At 41.4% G+C, this 19,385-nt stretch overlaps 1 protein-coding gene across 5 annotated transcripts in view; it reads right to left on the bottom strand.

The window, feature by feature from the left end:
* The window catches only part of prox1a (prospero homeobox 1a), a 44,246-nt gene that overhangs the window by 4,896 nt on the left and 19,965 nt on the right, over positions 1–19,385 (bottom strand). For all 5 annotated transcript variants that reach the window (XM_057343617.1, XM_057343616.1, XM_057343613.1 and 2 more), the window contains exon 4: positions 14,126–14,320. In XM_057343617.1, coding sequence (XP_057199600.1) covers positions 14,126–14,320 — 195 coding nt within the window. The remainder of the gene's footprint in view (positions 1–14,125; positions 14,321–19,385) is intronic.

The raw sequence follows: 19,385 nt of genomic DNA, 5'->3' as shown, positions 1-19,385 counted from the left end.
ATTGTCCGTAAGTGCTCTTGCACAAGGTCTGTGCAAACCTCTAAACCCCACAGCGCAGCTCTTTCAACAACAACAATAACAGCCAGAAGGACACAACCAAGGAGTTTGCTTCCTACAACCAGAACACATCCTCTCCAGCATGAGCCACAGAGAGTCTGTTGTTCGTGCGAGAGGGCCAAGACCGGGGGCGTACTGTAGACTGGCCCTGTGATCTCTTTAGCACCAGTGACAGTCGCTCTACGCTAACACTATGGCGATGATTAGCCAGGCAAAGAACTAAGTCACCTCCCCTACAGCTAGACAAGACGCTTCCCAGACATGGTGCATACTGTGCCACACACACGCTCGCTAACACCCACGCGGTCAAACACAGATGGGGAAGTAGCATGCAGGCGCAAAAAACAACAACAACAACAAAAAACACAAAGGTTGAGGACCAAATAAGGACCCAAACGTCTACAAATGTTAATGTTTAGAGAAAGAGGAGAGCAGACGATGTGTATAATTCACATGGATTTATGAAAGCGTTGTATGTTGGCCAAATATGTATATAGTCGCTGTTCTTCCGAAACCTTGTGTGTCCAAATTTGCTGTTTTTCGGGAAAAACACTGTACTTTTGTGTTGTTAAAGTTGATAATCCCTTTTTAATACTTTTTATTGGTCCGATATTTGAAAGACCCAGTGACCTCAAGGGTGACTAATAATAATGATTTATAAAAATCACGAAATATGGAGATACAAGGTTTCAGAAGGACAGTAAATGGCACAAACTCTACGTTTTTTCTCTACGTCCTTGCGATTTTTCTCTGACACAGTGTAAACCGTAGCGTTTAGACGCGCTAACTCAAAAAAATTGCACGACACCATATTACACACTATCCCCTGCAAGGTTTTATCAGCACAGTCCTCTCCCGTGGACGAGGATGAGCGCTTAGTTTGGCATGGGTGCCATCAATCACCATCTGACTGCTCCTCAAAGACCCTGCCAGGTGAGCAGTTGTCTGGACAAAGAATCTCATCCATGCGACCCACACCATCCCCAGCTCCCTTTTTTCCATTAAGTGTGTTAAATATCCTGTCATCAAAGCCATACCCTTGTCTGGAAGGCCTTGACCGGTGAGTTAGCTTAAGATGTTTGACTCCGCCACCACAATCATAAGAGCTCGACTTCTCGTCGTGATGCAGCATTAAATTATAGTGTGGCTATAAATACCAAGACTTATAAACGGCAGTAAAACTACATGGTGCGATGCGTCGGAGTGTAGCTGACGGCTTGATCGAGTATCGTAGCTGACGTCCGTCTCGAGCGGGTGAGATTTTTACGTACAGTACACTCCAGTACAGTCATTTCTCCCCCTCCTCTGCCTTTTTTCTCCTGGGGCAAGATCATACGAAGGGAGGGGACGAGAAAAGGAGATACAAAAAAAATCCTGCCCAAGTGCTTTTGGCCAGAACTGTGTCTCCTTCTCTCTCTTCTCTCCCCGAGGGGCACAGCCTTCAGGGGTCATTTGTTTGATTATGCTGACTGTCCCTAGCCTCGGCAGTACACAATAAAGGCCTGACATAGCAGCCTGTTTGCCTTCTGTGTCCTGCAGATACTCATCACAAGCGTCAGGACATACCAAGGTTAGTGGTCACTGGGACGGCGCTCGTAGGCGAAGGGCTTGCCAAACGCACTTGGCTGATGAATGAATGTCACATGGAATGGAGGGGGTGAGAAAGAAAAAGAGAAGAGAGGGTGGGGGGGATTACAAAGGTTATAGATATCCAACCTCCCCAGCACCCCTACTCGCAACCAACCCTCTCCTCTGTTTTTTTCCCACTTTTTTTGAGACCTTTTGCTTGGGGTATGAGAAACCTTGAGGCTGTTTTAATAGCTCAAAAATGAGATGAGACTTCTCTACGATCATAAGAAAACTTTAAATGTCTGTTTTGAAGAATGATACATTACTCATGTTTGAGAGCCCACATTTACAACACAAATAAACGCTATGAATCTTTTGAGGCTGTTTTCATTGAAACTTTTGTTATATTTGGCTGGGGTCAAATTGGCACACAGACCGCTTCAGTCATATCTGCCCTCTGCGTTTTAATCCAGAGAAACATATTAGTAGCAAATGATTAGGTGAACATGATCATCTTCATGTCTGATAAAACAAACATCTCTGACAAAATCTTTTCCCAGAGATGCTCTGTGTGGTCTCCAAAGGGACTTCGATCTCTTTCTAACACTCCTCTTTGTGTGATGCAGGTGTGCGCACCTGTTTATTGCAAATGTGAAGGTTTCATAGCTAATAGGTTTCCATATTCTCTTTGGGGCATCAAAATGCGATTCCTTTGCGTAGTCTCTGACTTTAGCGTAGGGTAAAGCCCAGGAGTGCTGCATAGCTAAGAATATTCCTGTGAGGAATTTCTCCAACTCTTTTTTTTTACCATAAAAGGGCAGTAAAATGCTGACTGGGGAAGAAGACAATGTCAAGGAGAAAAGGGTATTGGTATTTTGGATCCTCTTGACTGCTTGCCTTGGAAAGAGAGAGAGAGAGAGAGAGAGAGAGAGAGAGAGAGAGAGAGAGAGAGAGAGAGAGAGAGAGAGAGAGAGAGAGAGAGAGAGAGAGAGAGAGAGAGAGAGAGAGAGAGAGAGAGAGAGAGAGAGAGAGAGAGAGAGAGAGAGAGAGAGAGAGAGAGAGAGAGAGAGAGAGAGAGAGAGAGAGAGCGAGGCGAAGACACATTTGAGAGAGAGAGAGAAAGAGAGAGAGAGTTATTCTTGTCACAAACCCTTTTGTCTACATTTGCTGACTGCTTGCCCATAGCCGGCAGCATGCTTTAACTGTTTTGTCACCTCCACGCCGTGCACGGATCAGCTGTTGTTCTTTTGTTACGGCTATTGTGTGGGCTAAGCCTCTAAGGCCGCTCTGCTGTGCGGTAAACACAGCTGAATCGCACGGCAGACAATTCCACATCAATATTTCATATGCTCTCTTTAGGACTCCTGATTCAGTGAAGTTGAGAGGAAAAATACACGGGGCTCTGTTTAAATGGCCCGCTGAGCCCTCAGAGAAAATGAATGCTAATAAAGGAAACGCTACGTGTACGGCGTGTTTTGTGTGTGCTGTCACATGGTGTTTTGGTTCTTGGCTGTGGGTGATGTGAAAGTGTGAAAGCGTAAGTGATTACTCAATTATTTACAGCAGTTCCGGGTTGAGATTGTCACTTTGCGATCTGTGGTAATGTGTCACTTTAATATCTTAATATCACAGGCAACAACTTGAGCCATTAAAGGAAAAGTTAGTGCTTTATTTAGCCCATGTCATTTCAAACCGTTAAGAGTTTCTTCTGTGGTAAACAAGAAGAGAAGTTGAGTAGAATTTGATGCTTCTCTTTAACATACAACGAATGGTGAACCAGAGGCTGTCAATGACATAAAAATAAAACAGTGACTGCACAATAATCCAGGTCAGTGGAAGCCTTCAAGTTCTTTGTAGGATAAACCGACATTGTATTGGGTTGTTCACTGAAAATGTTCTTGTCTTTCATAGCTCTCCAAACTTATTTATGTACACATCAAGTTTAGTAAGTGTTTTCAATATACTGTATATAATATCAATTTCAATATGCATAAGCATATTAAAGTAGTACAAATTGAACTTGAAAAGGGCAGAATTTTAATAGAGACTTTCCTCGCTTTTCTGGTAATTTTGGAGACATCCTGCCAATCTCTTATGTGGTGCATATTTTGAAAGAAAACCAAAACGTTTTGGAATGACATAAAAAATTCTGTCACTATTCTTTTTTCTGTGGAACACCAAATTAGATCTATTGAGAAATGTGTGGTTTTGTGTGCATTCAATGGAAGTCAATGGAGTCTAAAATTGTTTGGTTACCAACAATCTTTAAAATATCTTCCTTTGTGTTCTGCAACAGACAGAAAGTCATTCAGGTTTGGAATTACATGATGTGTATAAATGATGAAATCTTTTTTTATTTTTGGGTGAACTATCCCTTCATGTCAGATTTTTCATTTGTGTTGTACTATCCCTTTAAAACAATTGATGGATTCATAAAAGCAAAAATCTAATTAGGATTAGCCATGCTTATTCTTCACTCTCTGGATCACCCAAAACCACTTAAGAACGAGGTTTGTAATTACGTTTCTTTTCATTTAAGTATCATTACAAATAACAGTAACTGGCGACCGGTTCCTGCCCTCCGGCTTGATCAGTTTTCTGGCAGCAGTGCATCCTCAGCTTTACCGTTGCAAAGGATGAGAGGACACACAGACCGCCTTATGAAAAGAGGGATATTATATCGCCCCTCCACTGAGAAACACAAGACAAGAGGTGAAAGGGGAGGGGCCGGGGCCGGGGTGGGAGACGTGTAGAGGAGCTGTGATCATCAGTCCCCGGTACTTCAACCAGCATTCATTCACCCCGGTGTGCATGCACTTGGACCCTCTAAACAAACTGCCCCAAATCTAATCTGTTTGTTGGGCAAATATTGATCGAGGAGAGACTTACCTCCTGATAACTGCCATACAAATCAAGGACTGCATGGGCAGAGGAGGGGCATGTGTGGGAAATGTCATGGAAGAGCGCGGCAGATGAAGACCTGATCTGTGAAACTTTTGTGTCTCAGAAGGCCACAGCGTGGGGAACTGAGAGCTCGGGCTCGCTCTCTGTGCCTGCTAGTAGTTTTTGCTTGAGGGGAAGTTTCTGGTTTCCTCACCAGAGTTAATCATTATAGGGGAAGAGTCTACTTTCCTTTTCATTGCGGCTCCCGTGATATTGGCGATTCTGTTTCTGCCGCTTGTATTTGCTCAGTCTGAGCCGTTGAGTCAAAGGTGATAAATTCACCTGCTGCCCAGTAAGATTTCTCAGAGACTGTTTAAGGAAAAAAATCTCTAAGTACGTGTCATTTTAACTTTGAAACAGGCGTAAATCTACAAATACAATTATTAAAATGAATATAGTTGCTGTCCTTCCGAAACCTCAAATGTGCATAATCGCAAGAAAAGGAAACAAATAGTAATAATTAAATACTGTGTTTTCAAAGTTGACAAGCACTTTTTAATCTTTTTCATTAGTTATATATCTGCGAAACATAAAGGGTGACAAATTTATGCCAATAATCAAAAATCACGAAATATGGAGATACGAGGTTTCAGAAAGACAGCGGCGAAATTATATTATAATGAACTAGCTGTTGAATTTTCTGTCAAACCAGCCATTCTAAAATAAACTTTGAGAGGGAGAAAGACGCATTAGAAAAGACAGAAGAGTAGAGCATGAGGTTTGGTTTTTTCAGGAGATAATGGATTGACAGAGCAAATAAGTCTCAAGGCCAGGGGGCTGAAAGGATAAGAGTCCACCCCACTCACCAGCCACCCGCCCACTGCCTCTCGATTTCTCTCTATCACCGCCCGTCTAGAGTCTGAACTTCAAAAGAACAACATCCCGTCGAACAAGAAACGTTTAACCGAACGCTGGACATTCGGCTCCAGCTAATCGATAGCGCGCAGAAAGCAAAACCTTGCCGTTTGATAAACTCTTGGCTAGCGTGTCAATCAAGCAAACAGATTGCGTGTTTCCCTCTCTGATAAAGATTCTTTCAAAAGCCACTGTGATGCAACTGAGCCTCACAAACTGTCCTGGCAACCTTGAAGCACGGCGTCGGTTCTCTGGACAAACATACGCGTGGCGCTGCTGATTCTGCATTGGCCTTGATGAAATCTATTTTTCATACTTAAGAAAACTTTGAGCAAGCACCATATGCCCATTTCTCAAGGCACGCTGGCACAAAATGTGTGTGTGGGGATATATTTGCTCTCACCTTTAAATAAGGTCATTCTGAGTTTTGTTTTTCACTGAAGACAACACTGAAACAAGCGTTATTAACAAGAGCCTTGATTATGGCTAGATGCTTTTATAAGGATAGTGAAAACGTTTTAAAGAAACAGTACACACAAAAGGAAAATTCTGTCATGTCATGCCAAACCTGCATGATTCTTTGTGTTTAGTAGAACACAAAATAATTTTTCAAAGCAGAAATGTTCTTTCTAAAGTATTAAAGTGAATGGTGACCACTGCTGAAAAATTTCAAGGTTCAAAATTTCAAGATTTTAATTTTAATGTGAATTTCTGGTCTATTCATAACACACTGTTAAAACGTGGAATATAAGTCACATAGACTACTTTTATTACACTTTTCTGGTGTTTTTTGTGTCCTTTTTAAAGCATGAAACGTTTACCATTTAATTTCATATTCTACATCCTTCGTAATTTCTCTTTTGCGCTCCATTAAAAGAAAAAAAAGCTGTACGGGTTCAACACGAGGGTGAATAAATAATGAAAATAAATTCATTTTTGGGTGAACTATCCTATTAACTCCACCTTAGAAATATGTTTCCTAAAGCAAACAATGCCACAGCGACATGTGCACTTCAAATTCAGGGGCAGCGGATCTCTGACCTAGAGGAGGGTCCGGGTTCAAGCTTGCCTGGGCTAAAGGTTATGAAGTCATTTGTCTCGAATTGCAGTCGAACCCCGTGAAAGAAGAGAGCGTTCGAGGGAGGGTGAGCGAGAAAGAGGGACATCTGGAGGAGGAGGAGGAGGGAGAGGGAGGACAGAATGGCCTCAGGACGGGAGCAGGCAGGAGGAGGAGAAAAGGCAGCTTGGAGTTGGGTCTTTCTTGTCTGGATGAAGAAAGGATCTGGCACCGAGACTAATGAAGAGAAGAGGGAGGGAGAGACAGACAGGGCGGCGTGTGGGAGATGTGCCAGGGTTTGGAGAAAGCCACGCACGAGTGCTGCAGATGTGTTCGAACCCCCTGGAGCAAAATAATGACATAATCACCGGTGGTGTCACTGAGCAGACTGCACGCAAGGTGACATGGGAGAACACGGAAAGAGTCTGGACGCTCGTGGAAAACACGGGAGCTCGTGTAGTTGCGTTACCATAGCTCGATTGCTAGAGCGTTGCGTAAAGGTTGTTTATTTGATTCTCAGTTTGTGCCACACCGGGAACTTATCTTTAAGAGGAAGGAGTTCTTGAAGGCCCTTTGAAAACTACTCAAAGGCCTGTTTATGCTCTGTCACAGGTCCCTTCATGACAACAGAATTCCAGCCCATGGCAGCCAACACTTAACGCTGAGAGGCAATTAAAGAAAGTGGATATTCAGCGTCACAATGTCACACTTTAGGGCAGGAAGCATGTGACGCTTGTTGGTGAGACACGGTCAAGTTCATTCCGTGCACTCGGTACGAAAATACCCATTAGATGCTATTTTCCAACATGGTGTTCTTTGAGTAGGTTTGATATGCCGTCAAGACAAACTCGTATTACACCAGGCGTACTTCGATAAAGTGCCAAGTGATAAAACTCTTCCGTGTTTTTCTCCCAACTAGCTGTGACAATTGTAACCTCACCCTGTCAAATCTCCGGCTCCGAAATCTAGTTGTTCACAATCGTAAGTTAGGCATCAAGTATCTTCTTAGTTGTGGTTATGGACAAACGCATGGCATCATGTTTGTTTAGGTCACGTTTTATTGTGATTTATATTTTGAAGGGAATATTTCATCTTGTGCACCACTATCTCTAATTTATGTGTAGTTTTCTTTGGCTGGTACTGAAGACTGGAGGGCTTGGAAAGCCCACCATGACCGTTGGGATGGGTCACACAACTCAGTGACCATTAATAAGTCATTTTGCCAGGATGAAACACAAACGCCTGAAAGCACTTCACAGACTTATCTAATATCTATCTCTTTCTCTCTGAGTAATATGGGATATAGTGTGCCTAAAGCGGTTTGGCATTGAGTCCCTTTTAACCGCCGTCACCAGACATTCTGGGTAAAAATAACTCTGATTGCGTCCCCTATTTCATGTTATTTATTTTAAATTATTTTAAATATATAGATATTATTTGTTTATTTACCTATTTATTTTAGTCATCCAAAGTCCCTTTTACAATATACATCGCTTCAATGCATTTAAAGTGATACTTGACCCAAAAATTTAAATTCTGTCATCATTTACTCACCCTCTTGTCATTTCAAACCTGTATGACTTTCTTCCTTCCGCAGAACACAAAATTAGATATTTTGAAGAATGTTGGTAACCGAACAACGGCGGTACCCATTCACTTCTATTATACAGACATGAAACCAGTGCAAGTCAATAGGTACCGCCGTTATTCGGTTACCAACAAAATTTCCTCTTTTGTGTACTGCATGAGAACGAAAGCCATATAGGTTTGAAATGACTAGAAGGTGTGTAAAAAGATGACAGATTTTTTGGGTGAACTACCCCTTTAAAAAATAAGTACACAGTAAGATTCCACAAGGTGTTCAAGTAGGTAGGAAGCAACATCGGAAATGATTAAACACCTTGTTGACGTTGGTATTTTTGTAGTTCACAAACAGAATATTTGTCTCCTTTAATGCAAGTTTGATGGCACGATGATTATACTGTCCCTCGGTAAGTACGGTGAAGGCCATTGAATATAATGTGTTGTACTGTAGAGTTCTCAGGTCACCTCCACTAATGATTAACCAACCCGCTGAGGAAGTTCAGTTCCCACAAGAGCAGCATGAGAAGAAATCACATAGACCTTGCTTGTGATCCCATCAACAGAGACAGGAATAAACCCTGATAACAAGAAACTGATATTTCCTTAACCGCCAGGTATCGGGGAAACATGATTCATGTAAAGAACACAGCATCTGCCAGTCCAATTTCAAATTATTAGCCAAACGGCCATCACGGTTCATTCAATAAAGACATAAAAAGTATGAAAGCTTATTCTGTCAGCAGGCGCAATGGGAACAGAAGCCAAGTGTCGTCCTATAACCAGATTAGAGGAGCTCTTCTGACGTGAGACATGGTAATAACTGAGCTAATATGACGGGAGTTTGTTTTCATAGCGCTCTATTACGTTCGGCTGGGGACAGTTCAGTGTGACAGCGAGCTGCCGAGCGTGACATTTATAGCGAAGCTGTAGTGAAGAAAGAGGAAACACATTATAGTCTCCTATCAATCAGCTCTCCAATGATGAATTGATTCAACACTGAGGACATGCAACATAAGGCTGTAAATATTCACAGCACGTTACTAAACCGATGAAGAGTACTGTTAATTATGTCAAATTATATTTGTATTATTATGTACTATTAGCATTTTTAAATATGTGTAGTATCAATTGTAATTGCTCTTTTTTTGTAGTTTGCTCATTTAATATTCTAAATATTTTACACTAAGGCTTCTAAAAGCAGTGTCGTTTTGTACTGTACAATAAGTGTTGTCATTGTCAGTGTCAGTCCATCAGACAGTATGATCTAATGAGAGAGAGGAAGATGATCGTGACCCAAGAGCCCTTGAAGACAATAGTCTACATCATCTGACCACATGACTCTTGATATCACATGACGGGCTCAGGGTTCACCACAAAACACTGATTGTGAGGGGGTGCCATCCCAGCTGCATGTGAGCTTGCCATACAATGGGCACCAAGTCAGACTTTGTCTTGAGACTTCGCTCCGATTTCATTCAGGACTTTCATTCGAGGGGGTTAAATACTTTTGCTCCAAACAGAATGCTGCTCAAAATAACTTTCGGAATTCTGCTTGTTGAATGTGTATTTTTTGTGTATTAAATGTTACAACTGACTTAAAAAATAAAATAAAATAAACAAACACATTTTTAACGTTGTTATTAATAAAATAAAAATAGAATAGAATAGAAATGAGAAGAAATTTACATATGATGTAGCACTATATACAGTATGTATGGGGTGCTTGAGGTACTTCTGCAGACAACATGCAATGTGATAAACCGCTTTGTTGTGATTCCCTTGTGTGTATTTATTTTAATGTACAAATACTTACTACAGTCTAATATGAGAGATTAAATATTTATAAAAGAATAAGCCAGCCATATTTATCTTATTGCACTATTATTATTATTAACACTGTGGCGGTTATAGAATCCCAAGCCTGACAATATAAAAACAAATAAAAAAAAAGATAAATATACAAAAGAAATGTAAAAGCAAAAAAAAAACATTTACGAATTTATGGTCAAGATATTACTTGTTTATGTGTCTTGACCAGTCGGCTGATGCAATGCTGGTTTAACCGATGCAGTCCGAATTTGTGGGGCGGAAATGTTTATAATGTTCAGATCTGTCTGGGGGAAACCTGTTTTAAAACTTTTTATTGTTTTGAAATAAATTACTTTTGTACTTTAGTTTGGTTTTCACTCGCGTAGATATAAAAAAGCAGTAATTCTAGTTGGTTAATAAACTACACCATGCTACAGTATTTAAAACTAAAGCTATCCCAAACTTAGCCTTCAAACGGCCACCGCTATCTCTAAGCACTGTCCATAGCTTTGAGTGGCGTTATAATGGGAGCGTGAGCTGGCAGACCACAGCGCAGGTCAGTGTTAGGTCAGAGAGAGGAAGAACTGAAACCAGAGCCCTTTCCTAAGATGTATACTGTAGCAAGGCTCAAGCTAGTAGCGCAAAGATAAACAACAGTAAACTAGCCCTCCGTGGGGGAGCTATGTGTGGACTTGGGAGGCCAGGACCTCCTGGCAGTCATGATGGCAGCTCTCTACACGCTTATTGATAACCTTCTCTTCTCATGAGGCAAGGGAGATAATACACTCCTGGAACAAGGGTAAAGGGAGATGAATGTTAGACAATAGACGGTCGCAGTAAAGGGACCATCCGCACAGTCTTTGAACTTTTCCCTGTCTCCAAAGGACAATTAATAATGTAGGCCTTTGGGGTAGGTCACACCAGGCATGGACAAGACACGAATGAGAGGACGAGGAAACAAAAGGGAAGAGAAACCTGGAGAAAAGGGGGACGTGTTGAATGTTGGCTAATTGAGCTTTTTGGAGGTGCAGAATGGGTGTGATCAGAGCGTCTTACTTTACATCTTTTACACGCTGTGCTTGTCTTGTAGACATTTTAGAGGTGATGAGTGTAATGAGTTTTGCCATGTTAAAATTGTTTGAAAATGGGCGTTTTGGTAGTTTTTCGCGAAAGTGTTAACACTGATATGCTATTAAAGCATTGCTCTGTTTATATGACATTAGTTTGGGGCGGGATTATTTGTTTGCAAAACAAAGGCAGACAAACCTGCTTAAAACATTATTATTATTAATAATATTGTTATTATTGATTGATTTTTAATTATTGTTATTATTTATTTATTTAATTGTATTATTATTTAGCAAATCAATTATACAAGTGGTGCAAAAATTATACACTCTCTCAGACAAACCTGCTTAAAACATTATTATTATTAATAATATTGTTATTATTGATTGATTTTTAATTATTGTTTATTTATTTAATTTTATGATTATTTTGCAAATTCACTATACAAGTGGTGCAAAAATTATACACTCTCTTCAAATAATTTATAGAACAGTATCTTGTATCTTAAGCACGCAAACAAAACGAATTACTGGGCATGAAAGATATGCAAACAAACAAACACAACAAAAAATTATTTTCATGTCCCAAAGTTTCTTTCATCCATCACGACAATAGCCAGGGACACCTGATAGCCTGAAGATACCCATACGAGAACTCTTGAAGTCAAAGCAGGTCTGTCTGGTTCTGCTGTGGGGATATGGCCACCAACACTTTTTCAAAAAGGCTCAGAGATCACAGGGAGCAAAGAAAGAGAAGGAGAGACTGAGCCTCCTCTGTGTTCTCCTCAGCCGGTTCATGGGAGGAGGCTACAAGGACCGAAGTCAAGGCGGGTCTGGGGCAAGTCGGGGGGAGGCACTCAGGGGGGTTTGACAGAAGAGCCTTGAACTATTTTGTGGGCGAAAGATGAGACCTTCCCAGAGCTGTCATAAAAATGTCTCCTTATCCCAGCGGAGCCCGTGGACCCCACCCCTCTTACAACTCTTCAATGGTGCCTGTGATGTGATACAGTAAGTGTGAAGACGGCTCCTGAGAACCAGATGCCACAATTACAAGGCCAGGAAACGCCACTTTGGCTAACAATGCTTAACTGTGCGGCGAGATTTAACAGGTGTTCGCCTTTCTGTGTGCGCTTTAATATTAAATGCTCTGCCACAGATTTTAAGGGGACAGGATACCCAAAAACGGAACTATATTTACTCGCGCTCATGTTGCTTTTTTGTGCTAAGGAAAAAAACGTTTACGCTTTTATGTAAGCAAATAAGACATGTCAGTTTGAATATGCAAAGTGGAGTATGATATTTGACATAAATTTTGGCACTTGTCTTACACAACCCTATAGTATAGCTTCAGAAAGTACAATGTAAAGTTTTTAAAGGAGTATAATAATTTGAACTTTTATCGCATAAAAATGCTTAAAAAAAATGACATGAGCGTGAGAGAACAAGATTTTAATTTCCTTAAGAAAATATCCTTCTCTTGTGCTTATTAAGCTATGCAATATAATCAAATGATGTTCCCTTAGAGCAGTTAACCAGACCTGTTAGGCGTGATCAAGTCTGCTTAGTACACACACAAACACCTTCGGCTAAAATATAACACTTGCCATTTTGCTGGCAGCTCTATCTGGGACAATGAGAGACAACAGGAGGAAGAGGTGATCCTGTCTTTTCTGGGAACCTTTTAAGCTTTAGAAATCTCAGGCCGTCTATGCAAATGGCCTCGATTGTGTTCATTCGTCGCATTGTCCGGCTAAGAAAAACAGAGCGGTAATTAGGAGAAAAATGATGGCATATTGAGACAGTGCAACTGGAGGAGGAGTCGAATGAAGGATAAACAACTTGAAAGAAAACAGCAAGCGCAACACAAGTGCATTGAAGACAACTAATGAAGCTCCTTTAATTACGGCCTCTGCTCATTCCACCATGAGGAATGTGACAATTATGTCATTACCAAGTTGGTAATGGGAAAGAAAGGGGTGAGTAAACTCGAAGAGGATGAAAGACACAAGGCGGCGAAAGTGGGAAAGCGAATGAGAGAAAGAAACGACAGGGCCTGACGACAAAAAGAAGGGAGAAGGAAGCACATTGACAGACTAGATTAACATCAAACGATCAGCACAACAGAGGGTATATTCATTCACGAGGAGCTCGCAAGGTGGAACTTTGATGATGCTAAATTTGGCAGAAAGAGCGACTTGCTGAATCGGCGAGGGTTCCAATTTCATGCCTCGCAGTGTGACAGGTGGAGAAGAGAAAATTTTGTACAAAAACCCTCGGCATGAAGTGTCCCTCTGCACCGCGAAAGGTGAAAAAAACGACCTCTCTCTGCGGCACGTACTTACTGTGGGATATTGTCACACGCTAGACGAGACGGTAGGGAAAAAGGGAACCGACCAGGCTGGCGTTCTCTCTGAAATTTGCATTAAAACTCGAGTTTTCCTTGCATGGAAAATGAGCATTTGGGAAAGTCTTTCAGATAGTCCTGCTTGTACACCTGTGCAGCCTTTGTGGCTCTTGATATGCAAAACAATCTCTCCCTCGGTTCTACTTCTCCACCAACAACAGTCTTATTCATGGTGCCCTGCGTTTTCTTCCACAGCCATGCAAATCTCGCATTTATGTATGAAAATAGGGATCATGCTTCTAAATATGTTCCTGGTTGCAAAGGTGTGGTGCGCAGCTTTCTCTACACCTGTATTTTCAATAAACCTTGACTTTGACTTGACCCAAATGAAAGGGGGACTCGGGGGGAAGGTGGATTTTTGCTAATCGTCAGCTAAATGATGATGATGTTGTAAGGATAGTGTTTGAATGACTAGAATCCCAGTGGGCAGATATTGATAGTGAGCTGAGTGGTAAATGTGAGCTAGGCAAATTGTATTTGACAAGGACGCTTGGACCTAAAGCGTTGCTCCCCTGTTTGCCTCATCAAACAGACAGATGCATGAGTGTGTTTCGGGCAAAAAAAAAGATAAATTCCTTGTTCGCATTACCCCTGGAGTACGGGAGGCACAGGGGTGGGATTTACAGGACGAACAGCTTGCCATTCATTGTCTAATCATATAAAGAGATCATTTTGCTGCGTTCATTTTAATGCTGTGAACTGTGTTAACGTGAATCTCACAACGTGAGTGAAACACGGTGGATACACGCACACAGGGAATAACATCGGACGAGTGCTCACCTCAAAATCGTTGGCCTTGTTGTAGTGCATGTTGAGTGCGCGGAAAAGTTCGCATTCTCGGCTGACGCTCAGCTCTTCGACTCCCGTCACACCGTCGTTGATGGCCTGGCGTGCGAACTTCTCCATCTGGATGTAGTAGAACTCACGGAAGTTGCTGAACCACTTGATCAGCTGAGATGTGATGCAGCGGTTGAACTTTAAGAGAGAAAAACAGAAAGACACTTGAAATTTGTTGCTGTTTATTCAATGAGCATGAAAAGCTTATTTTTACATATAGAGAGTTGAAACTTGCTTAAGTATTGTGTGTATTAAAAGAATTAAAAATATTTGTGAGATTCTGCTAAAAATGCTTTCTTTTTGAAAACGTATATACACGTTTCACAATACAATGTTTTTGGTGCAGAAATAACTATTAAAGTTACCCTAGAACGTCTGCAATAATCTTTCGATTTCATTTTTGACTGTCCAGTTTACTAAAAACTCTTAAAATCGAGTGTGACTAACCTCTTATCTGGTTATCCAGTGACACCCTCAAATGTCAGAGCAACAGATAAGACATTTGTTTCTACAAACGTGTTTACTTCACATTGTCCTTGAGGATGATGGGTAAGCAAACACAGCCGCAGCTGAGACAGATCGGTCAGGGGGTTGCTTTTTTCATACCAGGCTTACACGGCTGGTGCGGATATTTGATGTTGTGCGCAAATGCAAACAGTTCAGGGTTGAGTAGATGAAATTATAATTGTGTCAATAGCCCGTAATGCAGTGACAGAAAATTTACATATCAAGTAGCTGAGTTAATTCCGATACGCCTCGGGGCTTTTTCCCACATTAATAATCGAGTCAAGTAAATGATCAAGTAAATGGTGAAATGGAGTGAAAATAAAATATCAAAATGAAATAAAACCCAAGTTTAGCTCAGGCAGCTCAGGGCTGGCCTTCGTACGCTGTTGTCGGAGCTAAATTTGGAGCGTCCGAGCGCCTATAAATACACGGTACTCGGTTTGCCCTGTGTACTTGCCCCATGACCTCAGCGAATGACCTGTGTGGCAGCCTTTGTACGTGTGTTCGCGCATGTGTGTGTGAAAGCATCGGCTGCCAGGGGTGTGAATGTACAGGACAGCTGAGTTGAATGTAGCCAAGTTAAAGCTATAAATCCGCCGGGCTTTCTGCTGGCTGTTCTGACATGCAGCCTCCTGCCTTTTGTCATTACGGGTGTTCATCAAGCCATCATTGCCCCTGCCTCCCCTTCCATTCCCTCAAAGAGCATTAATCAAAAATCAACAGCGAGCACTTATCTATCTGTGGCCATGAGAACATGCAGGCCCCTGTTTAGATGACAGCTGAGGAGAGAGAGCGAGGAAAAAAAGGAAGGACGGCGAACAAAGATGGGGGAGGGCGACCGTGTATCTTAGGGTAGATGTAATTACCATGTAGAAACTTGCCTCCTTGCTTGCAAATTTAGGACATGAACAAGATTTCATAGTGGGGAACCCGAGTCGCAGAGGGACACGCAGTGCCGTCAAGTCGTCAAGTTTGCCCGAAAGGCCGGCCGGGAGCGTGATTACTGTAGCGCCACGAGGGTTCTCCTCCCATAATTCAGCAGAAAATGATTAAGTCATCATCCGAAGGCATCAGTCTGGAGAAGTTCAAAGACGTACTTAACCTATCCAAGAATTATACATTTGGCCCCCGAGTCGCCTCTGCCTTCTTTCAGCCTAACAGCAAGCAAGAACAGAGGTTTGAAAAGAAGGGGAAAAAGAACAACCAAAGAAGCGAGGCTATCTGATCTCTCGCTTACCCCCCGTTTCATTCGAAGTTAAACCTATTAGGATCTGCTCAACTCGAGGGGGCTCTTTTTTCCACTTTATCTGCAGGGCGAAATGCACTGTCCAAATCTCCAGACACTGAGATAAGGACCCCCGGCCCTCTGTGACGACTTATTCCAGCCCCCCACCACCCCCTTAATTCTTTTAGAATAAGAAACAAAACATTACAAAATGATAGCAGGCTGCTCACTGGGGAATGAAAATTGCTTTGACATGGAGATTAGGCTCTTCCATTGTCATAAGACATTGTCTCATACGAGCGGGGCTCGCAGAAGGGCTGGATAAAAGGCGAGAGGGGGGATTTTTTTCTAGAATGGCTAGTGGATGACATAATGGAGAGCGCAGAAAAGTAAGTCCGCATGACATCGTTTGGCAGCACTTTATAAAGGGAGATTTAAAAAGCATTGTTGCCCAATAGAAATACCAGAGATTCGGGGGACAATGGAGCCACGTTGCTGGAACGTGACAACTCAGCAATTAAGGATCATGTCATCTGCTTGTCAAACAAAAATAACCGGTGGAGCTCTATCAGCCTTTAGCCACCCCAAGCTCAGAACAAGACACCAAATGAAAAGTTGGAAAAAAACACAAACATTTCTACCAGTGCGAACGTGACACGTAAATTGTGGAACCAAAAAATACGTTTTTGCATTCTGACAAAACTTGATGAACTAGATCAAATAGTTAACTCTAAGTGACACACTATATAAAAATGTTTACTAAACTGACACGTAAAATGCTTTTTTATATAAAAAATTTAAACATACTTCAACATATTACTCTTGACATCATTTCCATTTTGCTGTTCTAAGAACACCAAACCCAATGCTTCCCGCGGGACACCTCATCCTGTTATTTTCAACTCCCCTAAAAAAACCTTCTATATCCACTGAGCACGCTCAAAAGATTCATAAAACAAATCAGTCGGACGCCTGTAATGTGTCCGGGCAGCAGTTGACTCAGAGAACAAGGGTGTACGTACGGGCCAGAGCGTTTCACACACTCTTGCTCACAGGCCTGTGAAAGATTATTCCTCTGGTGACAGAGATCCCTCTTTCCAAGACACCGGGGGGAAGACTTGACCCGTCACTCTGCATGTTTCCTCTTCTATCCGGAGACAATATGGGCTTTTTGGTGGAGACGCTACTTATACCGGGTCTATACATTTTGAGTCCCCCTCCCCTCACACAGCAGGCACTTAGAATGTGAAGCTGGGAAAAGTTTAGCTCTATTGAGGGAAGTAAGCTAAGTGCTTAGTAGGTTACTTGATATTCAGCTGTTAATGGTACACGGTATGTTGTAGGTTTAAACGGCCCGGTGACAAAGTCTGGGTGGCTAAAATAATTTCCCTGACCTATGGCTGACCTTACTGGAGCTGTCCGGTTGAAATGTATACGCTTTGACCCTGACAGGGTGACGTAACCCGACTCACACCCGCTTTGACTGCTCATAATCAGCGTCACACAATCTTGCTGCTAATGCTCCCCTTAACCTTTCACCTCTCTCTTATTTAGCTCAAAGGCTACTGTAGCCAGACCAGTAGACCACCAGGTGATGTGAATATGCCATATCAGATTTATGATAATTCAATTGTGAAGAAATACAGGGGACGAGCTAAAGGATGAACGTTCGGCCATAAATCACATTGGGAAAATCATGACCCTTCGCAACTGCAGTCTCTGTGTTCTGAGCTACTCTGAATGATAAATTTGATAACGGGTCGTGATTACTTTAACAGTTCAGAAAATGATTGTGAACGAGATGTCGAGGAGAGACTGAGGTATTATACGTTACATAAGAACACAAATCACTGGATTGTCACGGTTTCCTGTTGCTTTTCTCTGAAAGGAGGCTGTCTAAATCTCTTTATGGCCACTGGCTCACTTGATGAAGTCACAACTGGGAAATGTTCTCACTGTTGTCGGAACTACCTGTAAGAAACACCTTCCTCTTCCTGAATGAGATATTATTATTTGAGATAGTTCAAGTTTGATTTCACGATGTACAATCGAAATGAAGAAACGGTAGAACTGTATTATATAAACACAGTCACATAACACACACACACACACACACACATTAATATTTGAATATTTTTATTATTTGTAATCTTAAACTATTTTAGTATTTTCTAATTTGCTTTTTAAAATCCCTTATGGTTTCCAATATACACATACATTTCCTAAATAATAATTTTAAAAAATAGCACAGTTTTAGGAATTTTTGTTGTTATCACAGATAATTCACATTTTATTTTAAATTGAATTTAATTAAATAAAACGGTTATGGAAGTAAAAGAGGTCATTCTAAACTTTATTGTCATATTAGGCCATTATATTGTCACAATAGTTAAATGGCACAAGTTTTTTCCAAAATCATCCCACTATAGACAACTTTGGTAAAACAGTTGTCGAATCAACCTATTTCCCACAGTTATTCCTTCCTATTTAGATCCCATCATTAACATCTTAATCACTAATTCCTGTAACTTTGGTAGGCTTATACAGCCATAATTAGTCAGTAATTTATGCTTAATTCCGTAACATACATACTAGTTGATCCAACAAACACATGCCACCCATAGTTCCCTTCTGTTTAAGCGGCCCTCTAAAACCATCTCTTCCAACACACTGACCTTGTTTTGCAAAATGTTAATTTAACGTGTCGAAAATTTCACAGCCTTGTCTAAAGGGAGACTGTAATTAGGGCGTCTTTAATTTAAAGCTTTGATTAACTTTTTCTTTTCAAAAGTGCCTCAAAATTAACGTACGGGAATACACATTTTAAAATGCTTTCTTTTCTAAGAAATCTGAGCTGACTATGCTTTTTGAATTATGAACTCAAAGGTTTCAAAGGGGAACTATTCCACTATAAAAAATCTGCACTCTCAAAATACCAAAGTGATATTATTTTCTATATTTTAGTCAATTATACCAGTAAATATTAAGTACTCTAAGAGCCCAGTGCGCTAACAGTGAGTGCGTTCTCGTGAGTATTAAGCTTTTGGCACATTTAGACGGATGCAACAGAAGCATGTGTGTGAGGATAAGGTGGTCACCCTGGATCCAGCACAGGGGCAGCTGGGAGTGAGAGGAGCCTGCTCTCCTCATTTAAATAATGTGGCCTGAATCTGTCACATTATTTCTCCTCCGTATGCTCCCTGTATGACGCATCAACAACAAATTAAGTTGTAAATAAAAGACAATTGGCGCCATTGTTTTGTTTGTGTTGTTGTGCTCCATTTTGTTTGTTGCCCCCCCACGCCCAATCCCGCTTTCGTTTGTTCCTTTCGGCCCAACCTCTAATTTCTCAGCCCTCTCCCACAGATAAACGGCAACAGTTTGAATTGTGAACTTTCAGAAATGATCATCCCAACAGGTTAGGTTAATTGTTTATGGCCACTAAATATTAATGACATCACTGAAACAGAG

The sequence above is a fragment of the Triplophysa rosa genome, linkage group LG10 (genome assembly GCF_024868665.1).
Source record: "Triplophysa rosa linkage group LG10, Trosa_1v2, whole genome shotgun sequence".
In the NCBI taxonomy this organism is placed as follows: Eukaryota; Metazoa; Chordata; class Actinopteri; order Cypriniformes; family Nemacheilidae; genus Triplophysa; species Triplophysa rosa.
Note: the sequence above shows the minus strand (reverse complement) of the source record. Positions and strands in the feature narration are given on the sequence as shown.